Source organism: Polyodon spathula, chromosome 3 (genome assembly GCF_017654505.1).
Source record: "Polyodon spathula isolate WHYD16114869_AA chromosome 3, ASM1765450v1, whole genome shotgun sequence".
Classification (NCBI taxonomy): Eukaryota; Metazoa; Chordata; class Actinopteri; order Acipenseriformes; family Polyodontidae; genus Polyodon; species Polyodon spathula.
In genome coordinates, this window is record NC_054536.1 from 25,404,273 (window position 1) to 25,417,827 (window position 13,555).

The window sequence follows — 13,555 nt, forward strand, 5'->3', positions numbered from 1 at the left end:
CATCCCTGATATACAACACTGTCACAATTTCACCATACTGACCTGACAAACAAAAAGGTTTTAAACCATCTTGAACTGTTTACATTTGTGGGAAAAGTCATCATGGCTCCGTTCAAATGCACAAGTCATGACAGTTTTCCTCATGACTTTTCAAGAAATGCAGTTCTGATTTAGAAAAAAAAAATCACCCATGCAGATTACTCAATTCATAGTCATTTAGGGGAGGGGATACATAAATATCCGAGTCTGCTGACTGCGTTAGAAAAGAACGGCTCTCAATATCGTGAGAGCTTCATGCGTTGCCATGAAGATAAAAACATTTAACAAGAGAAATGAATTCACGTGTTGTCTCACACATTCTGCATTACGCTGTGCATTAGCTACTTGTTTGTCTGGTTACCTTTCCAAAACACACAAACACACACACACACAATTATATAAAATATAATTTCTACTAAGTCAAGTTTTAATACTTAGAATTTAGATTTGTGTATGTGTGTTTGTGGAACATCTAAAAGTTAAATGTCATTAACATTAGAATCACCTTTTACAATACATGTTTTTTATTTTGAATATAAACTACAATCAGGGCAGGATTTAAGGGGGGACAACCCGGACATTTGTCCAGGGCCCTGAGCTGTCGAGGGGGCCCACGGCCCAGGTTAAAATACAGTATTACTTCAATTTAGCGCCGCCCTCAAATTAAAGACGCCCTCGCATTGACGTCACAGTCATATATCAGCTATATATTAAAAATACAAAACTGAAAGATTATAATTGGATAAGTCTCCACCCCCCTGAGTTAATACTTGGTGGAAGCACCTTTGGCAGCAATTACAGCTGTGAGTCTGTTGGGTTAAGTCTCTACCAACTTTGCACACCTAGATTTGGCAATATTTGACCATTCTTTTTTACAAAACTGTTCAAGCTCTGTCAAGTTCCTTGGGGAGCGTTGATGGACAGCAATCTTCAAGTCATGCCACAAATTGTTGATTGGATGTAGGTCAGGGCTGTGACCGGGCCACTCAAGGACATTTACCTTTTTGTCCCTTAGCCACTCCAGTGTAGCTTTGGCTGTGTGCTTTGGCTCGTTGTCATGTTGAAAGGTGAACTTCCGTCCCAGTTTCAGCTTTTATGCAGAGGGCAGCAGGTTTTCCTCAAGGACTTCTCTGTACTCTGCTCCATTCATTTTCCTTTCTATTCTGACAAGTGTCCCAGTCCCTGCCAATGAGAAACATGATGCTGCCACCAAGCTTCGCAGTAGTAATGTTGTTCTTTGGGTGATGCGATGTGTTGGGTTTGCGCCAAACATAACGCTTTGCATTTAGGCCAAGAAGTTCCATTTTAATTTCATCAGACCATAAAACTTTTTGCCATATGGCAACAGAATCTCCTAAGTATTTTTTTGCATACTTCAATAGGATTCAAGGTGGCTTCCTTCTTGCCACCCTATCATACAGGCCAGATTTGTGGAGTGCTTGGGATATTGTTGTCACATGCAAACTTTAACCAGTCTTGGCCATGCTTGTAATTCTTGCAAAGTTGCCATTGGGCTCTTGGTAGCCTCTCTGATCAGTTTCCTTCTTGCTCGGTCATCTAGTTTGGAGGGACAGCCTGATCTAGGCAGGGTCTTGGTGGTGCCATACACCTTCCACTTCTTAATAATCGTCTTGACCGTGCTTCAAGGGATATTCAAGGCGTTTGATTTTTTTTTTATACCCTTCTCCTGATCTGTGCCTTTGAATAACTTTGTCCCGGAGTTCTTTTGAAAGTGTCTTGGTGCTCATGGTTGAGTCTTTGCTTTGAAATACACTACCCAGCAGAGGGAACCTACAGGAACTGCTGAATTTATCCTGAAATCATGTGAATCACTACAATTTAACACAGGTGGAGGCCACTTAACTTGGTGTGTGATTTTGAAGGTGATCGGTTACACCTGAGCTAATTTAGGATTGCTGTTACAAGGGGGGTGGACACTTATCCAACTAAGCTATTTCAGTTTTTATTAATTAATTTTCTACAAATGTCTAGAATATTTTTTCCACTTGGAAGTTGTGGGGTAGGATGTGTAGATACATGAACAAAAAAAAACTATTTTAATGCATTTTAATTCCAGGCTATAAGGCAACAAAAGGTGAAAATTTTGAAAGGGGGTGTAGACTTTCTATAGGCACTGTACCTATCCTTAATGTGTCCTAACTGTTCTGGAGAATGATCATTCTCTTGCATGGGACTCATTAAGAATGAACTGAGAGCCACCATGAACCAGGATTGCCTAAACAGCCTTGCCATCATGTCCACGGAATGTGAAATGATCAGAAAACTGGATTTTACTGACATTATTAGAGACTTTGCACAGATTGAAATCAAGGAGAAGATTAAGGTAAGACTGATTTAATTACTCTACGATGTAAGATTGACTTAGAACAGAGGTGATTAGGAAAATTTAAGTAACATGCTGTTTAGTTTTAAGATAGATTGTGGTATTGAGCACTTGCTAACATTTTAATATTCCTGACATTGTCTTTTCATATTAATCCAGTTATTAAAAGTTGTGTATTTAACTAGATGGCGCTGTGTAATGCCAAGTCTTTATAGCTAATTGTTTCGTGCATGAATGTATTGCACATTTTGTATTCACGATAAAACAATAGAGTGGGTATTCGAATCTAGTGTCAGTCTGGGCGAGGGCGAGGGGGTCTGTTCTGGTTCCTTGTCCAGGGGCCCCTTGATACCAAAATCCGGCCATGTCTACAATATTCTATTTTGTTTATATACAAGCCTGTTTTTCCTATACTGGACCTAGCAGCCATCACTTCCTTCATTTTGTACAAGGAATGCATTGGGGAAAATATCAGTAAAACTAGTTCTCTTTCAGGGAACTAGGGTTATGGTAATAACCTAACGTTCCCTTTCAATTCGAATGACAGCCATTACCAAATGGGAAAGCTGTACCAAAGCTGTCGTGACTCCAGATTACCAACAGTACAGCCCCACGGCAATAGCATCAGAGCCCACATGACTCCTAAGGGCATACCGCTTGCAAATCTCTAGAGCCCTGAGAGGGTTTTGTTCGGTTTGAAACATCAAGGCAGTAAAAACACAATACAAATGTCTGACTACCTGTCCATGTAGCAGCATTGCATAACTCATCTAAGGAGGCGCCATGAAGGAAAGCCCATGAAGTTGCCTGGCCCCTGGTAGAATGTAATGTCCCCCGGTAATGGGGAGTCCGTCTGTTCATACGCCAAGTGTATCGCTTCTGTCACCCAGTGCGCTAGACGTTGCTTCGACAGGGACTGACCTCTAGAGCGGGACCCATAGCAGACAAACAACTGGTTGGACTGTCTCCAGGACACCGTCCTATCCAAATAACAGCGCAGAGCCCGAACTGGGCATAGCGTGTGTTGTCTACGGTCCTCGTTTGACTCGTGCGGTGGAGGTCTGAAAGTTTCCAAAACCATTGATTGGTTAATATGGAATGAGGATACCACCTTTGGCATAAAGGATGGATTTGTTCTTAATGTTACCCAGGCTTGAAGCAGGCGCATTCTCAGCAGCCCTAGTGGAAGGATTCTCGAGACGGCTGTCATCAGCCCAAACAACCTTTGATATATTCTGACCTGTAGGAGAGAGTCCTCTCTGAATAGGGAGAATGTGGCCTTCAATGACCGAATCCTGTCTTCCGACAGTGAGGCAAGCATGCTCACCGAGTTCAGTTTGATCCCCAGGAACACTGAGACGGTACGAAGTTGCTCTTCTGTTGATGTATTGAGAGCCTTAACTTCGTCACATGATCTATGACCTGTTTTGTGTGCGCCTCTGCGCGTGCTTTTGAATAAATCAGGATCCGAGTGGATCCTGAATTATCCGAGTGGAGCCAGTGCTGCGTCCATGTACTTTGAAAAAGTGCGGGGCGCCAGTGAGAGGCCAAATGGCAACACACAGAATTTGTAAGCGTTGCCTTGAAAGCCGAAGTGCAGATATTTTCTGTGCGCGGGACGGATCGGGACATGAATGTAGGAGTCCTCAGGTCGATCGATGTGAACCAGTCACCCGGTTGGACAGACTGGATGATACGCTGTGCTGTCAACATGTTGAACTTCCTCTGTTTGAGGAACAAGTTGAGGACCCTGAGGTCCATAATTGGTCTGAAACCGCCATCCCTTTTGGGCACCAGGAAGTACCTGGAGTAAAAGCCGCTGAGGGCATCGTTTGGGCTTACCAAGCATACAGCGTTCTTCCTTTGAAGATTGGCGATCTCCTGTTGAAGGAGTATCACCCTCGCTGGTTCGACGGTGGTGAGGAGCACACCTATGAAGGGTGGCGGACCTATGCAGAATTGTAGAGCATATCCATGTCTCATTGTCGATAGCACCCAGGAGTCCTGAGTGCAGCCTTGTCATTGGTCGTTGCCGTTGGTCAGTCTGGTTGTGGGGGGGTTGGTGGCAACCGGGGCCCCTCAGGGGCGGTCTCCCTTGGTCTTGGGAGGTGGCGGGTCTTTATTAGGCCCTGACCTCGGTCTCCAGCCAGAGAATCGGTTACCCCTGGACTGCGGTGGTCCCCTGCCGCTGGCCCTGCCTCTGCCTGCTTGTCTATTCTGGGGTGGAGGGCGATGTTCAGACCCTTTCACCCCGGCAGGATGCCCATACCACCTTGGGCGCTGATGGTAAGCCGGAAGGCGCGAAAACTTGGAGGTGATCTCCGTGGCCTTGTGGGACATCTCAAGGCTCACATCAATAGTCTCCCCAAAAGTCTGCCCCGGTGTAATGGGGGCGTCCAATAGCGCCACCTTCTCAGTCTCCACGACCTTGGCTTGTGTCAGCCACAGATGTCGGTGGGCAGCCACCAGCGCCGCCAGCGACCTTCCTGATGTCTGACCTAATTCCCCTATTAGGTCGGACATTGCCTTAGTTACCGCCTGGAGCTCCCGTGTGTCCGTTTGTGTAGCTCTCTCCTGCAGCCTCTCTGCCAACTGGTTCTGGTAGAGCACCAGTATGGCCATGGCATTTGCTGCTCGGGTTTACAGTTCTGCCGATGCGTAAGCTTTTTTAAGCATCGCATCTGTCGTTCTGCAAGGCTTGGACGGACAGTTTGGGTCCTTATCCCCCTTGGTGAAGGTGGAACCTTGCACCAAAACCGTGACCATGTCCCCGATAGTGGGGAATACGCTTAGGCCTGCTTCTTGGGCTCCTGCAGTAAGAAGCAGAGACTCTCCTGTTCTGGAGGCTGAGGGTGCAGATGCTGGGTTGCTCCAGATGGTGAGCACCAATAAATGGCTTAGGGGGAGGGCATACTGTGGGTGCCCCTTCTGTTGGCGAAAGCAGTTTCCCTTTCCCTCTTGTTCTGCCTGCCAGGGAACGTCCGTGGCTGCAGCTACATGCTGCATTAGGGCCCGAAACTCTTCCTTCTGCGACACTTGTGGCGAGGGTGTTAAGGAGCCTCCTACTGTGGCCTGCCTGATAGAGGTGGTTGGGTCCGAGATGTCCGATCTGGACGTGGACAAAGACAGCTCGTCTGGGCTAGGGGGTCTAGGCAGAGGGGATGGGGAACGAGACTGTGGGGGCTGGGGCTGCCCGGTGATAGAGGGCAGTCTGCCCTGAGATTTCAATAGTGTCTCCAGCATGGTCTGCTGAGCCCTTACAATCTCTGCCAGCTCCACGAAGTGTCGCTCGGCCGAGCTTGGACACCTTCGAGGCGACTGTAACGGTGAACTTCTGTGCTACGAGTGACTCAGGCAAGAGAAATCATGTTACTTAAGTTTTAGATTAAAAACTACTTTTTTTGTTTTTACAGTTTTGTGTGTACATAAACCTGTTTACACATTAGTTTCTTTTGAAACGTTTATTTTATTATAGTTTTTCATTTTTTGAAGTAGTGATTTATGTTTAATTGTTCATTTAAATACGGCGTTTCGGCTGTGCAGATGTTTGATATGATGTGCTTAAATAAAATTTTGGAGTTGTATCCGATAATTTGTCTTTTTTGTAATATTTCTGATGTTTAAAATGTACCGTCATGAGTATACCGCGGCGGTTAGTGTTAAAGTAGTCTATAAATGTAATGTACAATTGTGTGTGTGTGTGTGTTGTACGGCGGCCTTTCTGCTGGAGATTACGTGAGATTAAGTCAGAAGAACTGGATCTTGACTGCTGAAATCTCGTTAGCCACAAGCACGATTCCTGCTGCAGTTTACATGGGTTTTTACAGCTATTTTTTATCATGAGAAAGCAACTGACCCTGCCCTTAAAGTCGAGCTGCCAAAATGACATCCTGATGTATTCGCGTGTCAACATCACAGTCATGACTGTAGAGTCGATTTTCATGTGTATGTAAACCCAGCCAATGTTACTACATTCTTGTAGGAAGTCAGATATATATAATATATATATATATATATCTATATATATAATATATATATATATTATAATATATATATATTATAAATATATATATAAGTATAACAGCCAAGTACTAGGTTTAATTAGTTCCACCAGTGCTTGGATATATCCTGTATACCCCAGAGGCCACAGGCATGTATCTTGGTTGTTGCCATGGATGTGTTGAGCTGCGATTATCATTCTGTATACATTTTGAATGTTCTTTTTCAACACTAGGCTACCATCCAGCAAAAATGGGATGTTTGTTCTTGTGAAAATGTCAAAAGTTCTGGTTGCAAATGAGAGAACTTGTTTACTTATAACATAGAATGGCACTTAACCTATACTAGGTTCTGATGTCACTGGTGCGGGTCATTCTGTCATAACATATGAGTAAAACTAAAGTTATTTCAGTTATTTTTCTTTCCTTTGTAACAGTTTAATGTTCCTTTTCGCAAAATGTGGTGCAACTTGTTAAAAACAGTTTTGTTAGTAGATGGAACCAATGTAACTTAATGACTGTCTAACTTTCTGGAAAATAACACACTGCTAAACCCTACAGCTAATATTAATTAAGAAATCAAAACACACGTGGAGGGGGTGAGTCACAGTCTAAATCAGGCACTGGATGGGGCCTATACTATATTATTACTTGCATCACACATGCGCTAAACAGGATTTTTATCTGTGATCCAGAGCAGGCGGCTAGATCATATTTGTCATGTTTATCAGAGTGACCTGCTATCTTATCCATCATGACTGAAACTGGCTTGGAAAGGCAAGGGTGTGGCAGCACCCCCTGGCTTGAAGTACAGGGGTGCTGTGCACCTGCTGGTACAATGATAAATCCTGCTAGTTGAATGCAAAAACTCCAGTTGAATGCAAGAAAAACCTTTAGAATTGCACCTAATACCTCAAGAAAAAAATTTGGAGAGTGAAGTGAGAATGATTTATTTATTTATTTATTTATTTTTGTTATGAGAGCGTGAGTTTCTGTTTTTCTAACTGTAAACGCACACAATTAGGCTTGTAAAATGTTCAGTATGTACTGAATTTATTAAGACAATTCGTGCAAGTAGCTCTGGAATCCAAATTTAAATAACACGAAGCACATAGTGTCAAGTCATATTACAGTAGATTCTTGTTAATTACGTAGCCTGTGTGCCTATTACAGGTAAATTCAATTGCATACCTGATCATTTGATACGCAGACAGGCGCATCACACCAGGCGAGTCAATTCACACATGAAACGTTATTTACTGTGTACAATTTTATTTTGGCAATGTTTGCTTGCTAAGGATAATAAGATATTTGTTTATATGTTAATTGAGTAAAGTGTTGGGGTGGATCAAATGACAAAATACATTGCTGCTTACGTATGTGTAATTAGGGTGTACTTCATCAGGGAGAGTAATGTGCTAATTAACCAATTATAGTTCGTGCAGGCTTAATTTATCTACATAATCTTAAATCGTAAACCTGTACAGTATAACCACCTTTTACACCAGCACCAATCCCCCTTTACCTAAATGCTTAATAAATGTAATAAATAAGTTATACATTAATCAACACCGACTTGATTAGTAAAATATTAATATATAATACTACTAAAAGGATGATATGTAAGTGCTTTACTAAACATAGTAGATTAATGTGTTTCTACCTGTTTATTGTAAACATCCTTGCTTTACAAAGTAAAAAGCAATGCCAAGATCCATCTCTCTCTCTCTCTCTCTCTCTCTCTCTCTCTCTCTCTCTCTCTCTCTCTCTCTCTCTCTCTCTCTCTCTCTCTCTCTCTCTCTCATTCAATTACCATTGTGCATGTACAGTAAATCACTTCAAGTGCAGTTTGGGGATATTCAAATATTACTTTGTCAAGTTTTGGAAGCTTAAGCTTTATTTTGTATTTGTTTCTTTCTCTTTCTCAGATTCAGTTCAATTAACATATAACTTTGTCCCCTTGCAGTAAATGCCTTTTTATAGAAGTAAAATAGCTGTAATAGCGGATAGTAAAGTACATGATGAAAACAGTGGCACCTTGGTGTCTTGACCTCATCCAGGAAGCTCCTTCAGGTGCTATCTATTTCCTATCACAAGTAATTTATTGGGACATTCTAATTGGCTACCATCAAGTTATTCTGTGAAACACAGCCCAGTTCTGATGGCGTTATGTTTTTGTTTATTTTTTATCACTCAATCTTATCTTTCGGGTTTAATCACTTTGTTTTGTGATTGGCTAAGCTGTTTGTCACTATGGGTTTATTATTTCTTATACCTTTCATTATATAGGGCCTTTTACACTTTTGTTCAAGTTTGTACACATGTTTGGGAGTTTATTAACGACTAGCGAACAGCTACTGTGGATCAAGTTTCTTTTGTATTGCTTTGTTAACTACTATAAAGACACTGTGGCTGGTTTTCTGTGTTATATGTGCCAGGTAACTGGAGTTGAAGAGCAGCTTTTATACTCAATCCAAAGCACAGACTATATATATAATAAAAAGGAAAAATAAACAATATTAATTTGCACTATGAACATTCAGAATGATTGCAACAATTGGGCATCATAAAAAGATAAGGGGGCAGTACATATATTTTAAAAGTGTCATTTGAACCCTTTACTGCCTTGTGTATGTCACTATACCTACCTATTTTCTCAATGTCAAATATATTGGACGCTGGACAGCAAACGGTTAAGATTTTTTTTTTTTTATTAAAAGAGTTGAAAGAGTAAGATGAACCTCCCCATCCACATGTCAGTACATGCTTAGGAGCTGCTCAAAAGGTGAGACAATGCAATAATATATAAGGGCCTTCTTAATCTGACCCTTTTTATTTATCATGTAACATTGATAGTCTACAGAATGAAAAAAATAACTCTAGTATATAATAGTATGTACTGGACATAGCTAATTTAAAGTAAAAACAAGAAAACAGAATGTGAATAGATGCTCAATAGGAAACAAAAATAAAACATAAAAAAACAAAAATGGCTTTTTATTTGTATAAACAGATATGTAATATATATATATAAGAGGATAAAAGATAGCTGATTCCAGCAACCGATATGTGCATGTATAGGTATTTAGTGGCCTGAACTGGATTCAATACTCTGATGTTCTTTTTATAAGGGTCATACATTTTGTAACCAAGGCTTGTATTCACTTTCAGGACAGGACTTAGCAGCAATAGTTAAGAGGGAAACAGAAACTCAATACATTTGGTTTTGATAGACTAATATTTCTAAAATGTTATTTACACTTACAGTAGCTTTTTAACCAACAAATACACAGAACTTTGGGCCAGTCCATTGGGTTGCATCAGAAGCCTGGTCTTACAACACAACTTTACACGTGGGTCAGGTTTTATGTTAAACAGACTAGTTTTTGGTGGAATTTTCCAAACAGAAGAATCTGAGACTGTGTTTTCTTTAAGATGCAGTCAGACGATGTTGAACTCGCAGATGAAAGCCTTCTCTGCACGACAGTTCTCGTCGAACCACTTGCCATTGGCAGTGCTGGAGAGTACCACGCAGTTTTGGGAGCGTTCCCCGTCCGGCTGTGCAGTGATTTCGGTCTCCCAGTTCTTGTACTTGATGCTGGAGCCTGTCATATCGATCCAGGAGCCCTCAGAAGCCATGTCGTTGATGCCAAGCCAGATCTGGCTGTTCACACCGATGCTCTTCCTCATGTAGTCAAAGAGTGAATCGTTCTCGTCACCGTTGGCTGGGGTGCTCAGCGTGCCCCCCAAGGAGATGCATTCATCGCTGGCTGCATGGTACTTCTTCTGCTCGTTTACCGCCAGGTAGCACTTACCGTGGATTTTGGTTCCTTTCAGGCAAACTGCAACAGGTGAGGGGGATGTAGACCAAACTTTATTTACAAAGTGATGGGTTGAAGGATTGAATAAATAGAGGATATAACATAAACGCTAATGCAGTACTGTAGTTATTCCACAAATGGGGACACCCTAATAAACAGTGATCCACCAAAGGGGTTGAGTGGTTTCCTCACGAGCATCCTCACGAGTGAAATGACCACATCACTCTGTGAATGCTCATGATCATCTGTTAATATAGCATGTACAAAAAAGAAAGTATCTTTATCCCTACATTAAATATCTGAATTCAGAGAATGCCTTTCCTTAGATCAAGCTCCTTCTCCAAGTACAATTTCATGCAGTTAAATTTCAAAAAAGCCACTCTTACATTGCCCACTCTCTCACCACCATTTCTGATCTGCACACTAACGATTAGATGGAAAAGACTACACTGCAAATATGTGTTTTATTAAACCTGTGTCAGTCTGGCAGAAGAAAACATAATTTACCAAGTCAAACTGGCCTGAATATGGAACTGGTATGAAGGAACACATCTGTTTGTGTCTCACAGGTGACTTGAGACTGTACCTGTCTGTAAAGCCTGCTGCTCCTTCAGTAAATTCAGCTCCTGCCAGATATTTTCAATCTGCTTCTTCAGATCATCAATCATCGCTGCGTTTACTGCATCTGGTTTCAAGTCAAGCAAGATAAAAAAAAAAAAAAAGAATCACAACATTTTACACTGATAAAACCCATCAGAGGATAGTTACAATTTAACAATTTGAAAATGACCTGCAGTGAGATTTTCTTTTTGTTTCTAAGCATAGCGTAATATGTTTATAGAATCATATTGGCTTGGTTTAATAGCAAGACTAAAAACAAGTCTTATCTTTTTGTCAGGTTATTTTGGTAGCATCTTTCAGCCAAATTGGGTTTACATGTAGTTTTCTTTAAGGTAGGGAAATTCTCCTTCAAAATTCTCATAACCTCATTAGTAAGAACATATGGTAGTGTATATCTAAATATTTGTCAGTGTTCCAATTTGGTCTTGCGTGATTACTGACATCGTGCAGCTTTCTTAAACTGAGTTTCCACTTTCCACAAAGTTTTTAGGTTGTGTAGAAGAACCATAAGTACAGCCTGCTTCATTTTCGCCACCAAAAATATTTTAAAAAACAAAAAAAACAAAGGGAAACAAAACTAAAACCCAGGCATAGCATTACACAAAAAAAAAAAAAATCCATAAGAGAGCGCTTTGTACTATCCATGTTTTATTTGCTAAACATTTTTTGACAGCATATGCATTTTTATAATATACATATTATACATGTACATATTGTGAACAAGGCTTTTGCTCTCAGGTTCGTTTTGCACAAATTACTTGAATCAACACAGGAACTTTGCTTTATCGTGTGCAGTTGCGCACTTTTATTGACAAAATAAACAAACAAACAAACAAAACCTGCTTAATTTTGGAGCCTAAACTAAACCTTTATGCAGGGCCTCATTAATACAAATTGGAGCCAAGTGCTTCGTCTGACTCCTCCCCCTTGTGCGTAGCACACTGGCCATTCCAAGGATACCCCCCTCCCCCCTCTGAGACACAACTACCCTCGGTCCATTCCCAGGCTGGGACTGCGAACCAGAGCAGGAGCAGGAGACAGGGAGAACACCAGAGACATCTGGCGACAGCACATCAACATCTGGGAGATCAGGGAGAGAGAAGTAGGGGACCACGCGAGTAACTGTGCCTGGTGGTGCCCTGATCTGGGCTCTAGGCCAAGCAACTGTAGGGCCAGACACTCCAGCAGGGTGTCCAGAAGTACGGGGTATGGGACAGCCCCCACCAGCGCCGGGCTGGTTCGCCCAGGTGGTGGTCAGGGCTGTGGTGGAGGTGGACTCATCACCTCCTCCTCTGTAGTTGTCAGCAGCAAACGCTTCTTGCTCCATTGTGGGCAGCTCCTGCTCCATCGCAGGCAACTCTGGCTCCGGTGTCAGCAACAGCCACTCCTGTCTCAGTCGCTAGTTACTCCCCTGCTGCCTGTGGTTAGCCTCCTGCTGTCTGCAGTTGGCCTCCTGCTGCTCCACAGTGGACTCTTCCAATGCCCGAATCATCTCTCGCAGCTCTTCCATTTTCATTCTGTTGGGTTAGTAGGGGTGCTCTTTTATCCCATTCTGCCACAATACGTGAACAAGCCTTTTGCTCTCAGGTTCTCAGGAACTTTGCTTTTTCAGCACATAGTTGCGGACTTGTATTGACAAAATAAACAAACAAAACCTACTCTCTTTTGGAGCCTAAACTAAACTTTAGTTGATTCCTAAACAAAAATGGACGGCTAAGCCATTTTACAGTCACAGCAATTTTCTCACAATTTACACAACAACACGGTACCTTCACCGATTACGACCAGCAGGTCTTCTCACAGCTGCACACAACTGTACGCAGCCTTCCAAACAGCAGCTTTGACTGTCTGGAAATCCAGCACTTTAGGTAATGGTATAAAAAATAAGCAGTCAAAATGTTTACTAGAGTACATTTTCAAAACACTGGTACTAAATCTACAATAAGCTTTCCTAATTTCCATATTAGTACAACTACTACTACTACTACTAATAGTACTAATATAATAAATACCTGATTCCAAATTCCGCAGGGGCAGTGCAAGGCTCTCGCCAGTAGAATGTTGGTATATTTTTTGCTACTGCTGATCCAGTAGTTAAGTTCAATATTTGTCTTTTGACTGTTTTTTTTCTTTCACGTTTTTGTTTTGGTGAAACAAATCTTGTTGCTCAATGAATTAGGTTTAAGAGAGTTTACTTCAACTCTCTAGGTGGATACTCAATCCTGGTGCTTTGATAGCCTGCTGCAATAAAACATTAGACCACTGGCATGAATTATCAGCTGCATTACAAAGTGATCCACCACTGTATCACAGGCATTGCCAATACTAAAACTGCTTACATTGTTCTCAAAAATATGTGTGGTTAGTTTATTTGCGTCATTAAACGTGAAACTTAATAACAGAAACTTCATAGATATCCTTTAATTAGTGTAGTATTATCAGTGCAATACACTGACAATGAGTGCAGTGCATTATACTTATTCTCTGTCTGCCACTGTAAGGCTATTGATATTATAAATAGAATGAAAGAATAACTGTACACCTACCTTTCTTTCCCCCCAGTTTAGTTTTTGGGGGGGGTTGCTGGAGGGTGCTGTGCACCAAACACAGGAAGCAGAGCAGCAGACAGGTTCCTCTCAGCTCCATGGTCCAATCTGGGAATGGAGAGCCTGGGAGCCCAACCCTCACATTTATCTTTCACTATCCAGAAAGTGGAAAAACACTCTAATGAA

General features: G+C 41.7%; 1 protein-coding gene across 1 annotated transcript; it reads right to left on the minus strand.

Moving 5' to 3' along the window:
• Positions 1 to 9,074: 9,074 nt before the first annotated feature.
• clec3ba (C-type lectin domain family 3, member Ba) lies at positions 9,075 to 13,555 on the minus strand. Its single transcript, XM_041244808.1, has 3 exons — positions 13,370 to 13,555; positions 10,789 to 10,887; positions 9,075 to 10,223 (listed from the first exon to the last, which is right to left on the minus strand). The coding sequence occupies exons 1-3, from the start codon at positions 13,467 to 13,469 to the stop codon at positions 9,823 to 9,825; spliced, it is 600 nt and encodes a 199-aa protein (XP_041100742.1). The 5' UTR covers positions 13,470 to 13,555; the 3' UTR covers positions 9,075 to 9,822.

What these genes read in the sequence shown, in the direction of transcription:
- clec3ba (XM_041244808.1), bottom strand. Translation starts at nt 13,469, where the DNA reads ATGGAGCTGAGAGGAACCTGTCTGCTGCTCTGCTTCCTGTGTTTGGTG. An exon ending in TAAACTGGGGGGAAAGAAAG is followed by an intron (nt 10,888 to 13,369) that starts GTAGGTGTACAG and finishes ACTTGAAACCAG; the next exon opens with ATGCAGTAAACGCAGCGATG. An exon ending in GCAGCAGGCTTTACAGACAG is followed by an intron (nt 10,224 to 10,788) that starts GTACAGTCTCAA and finishes CACCTGTTGCAG; the next exon opens with TTTGCCTGAAAGGAACCAAA.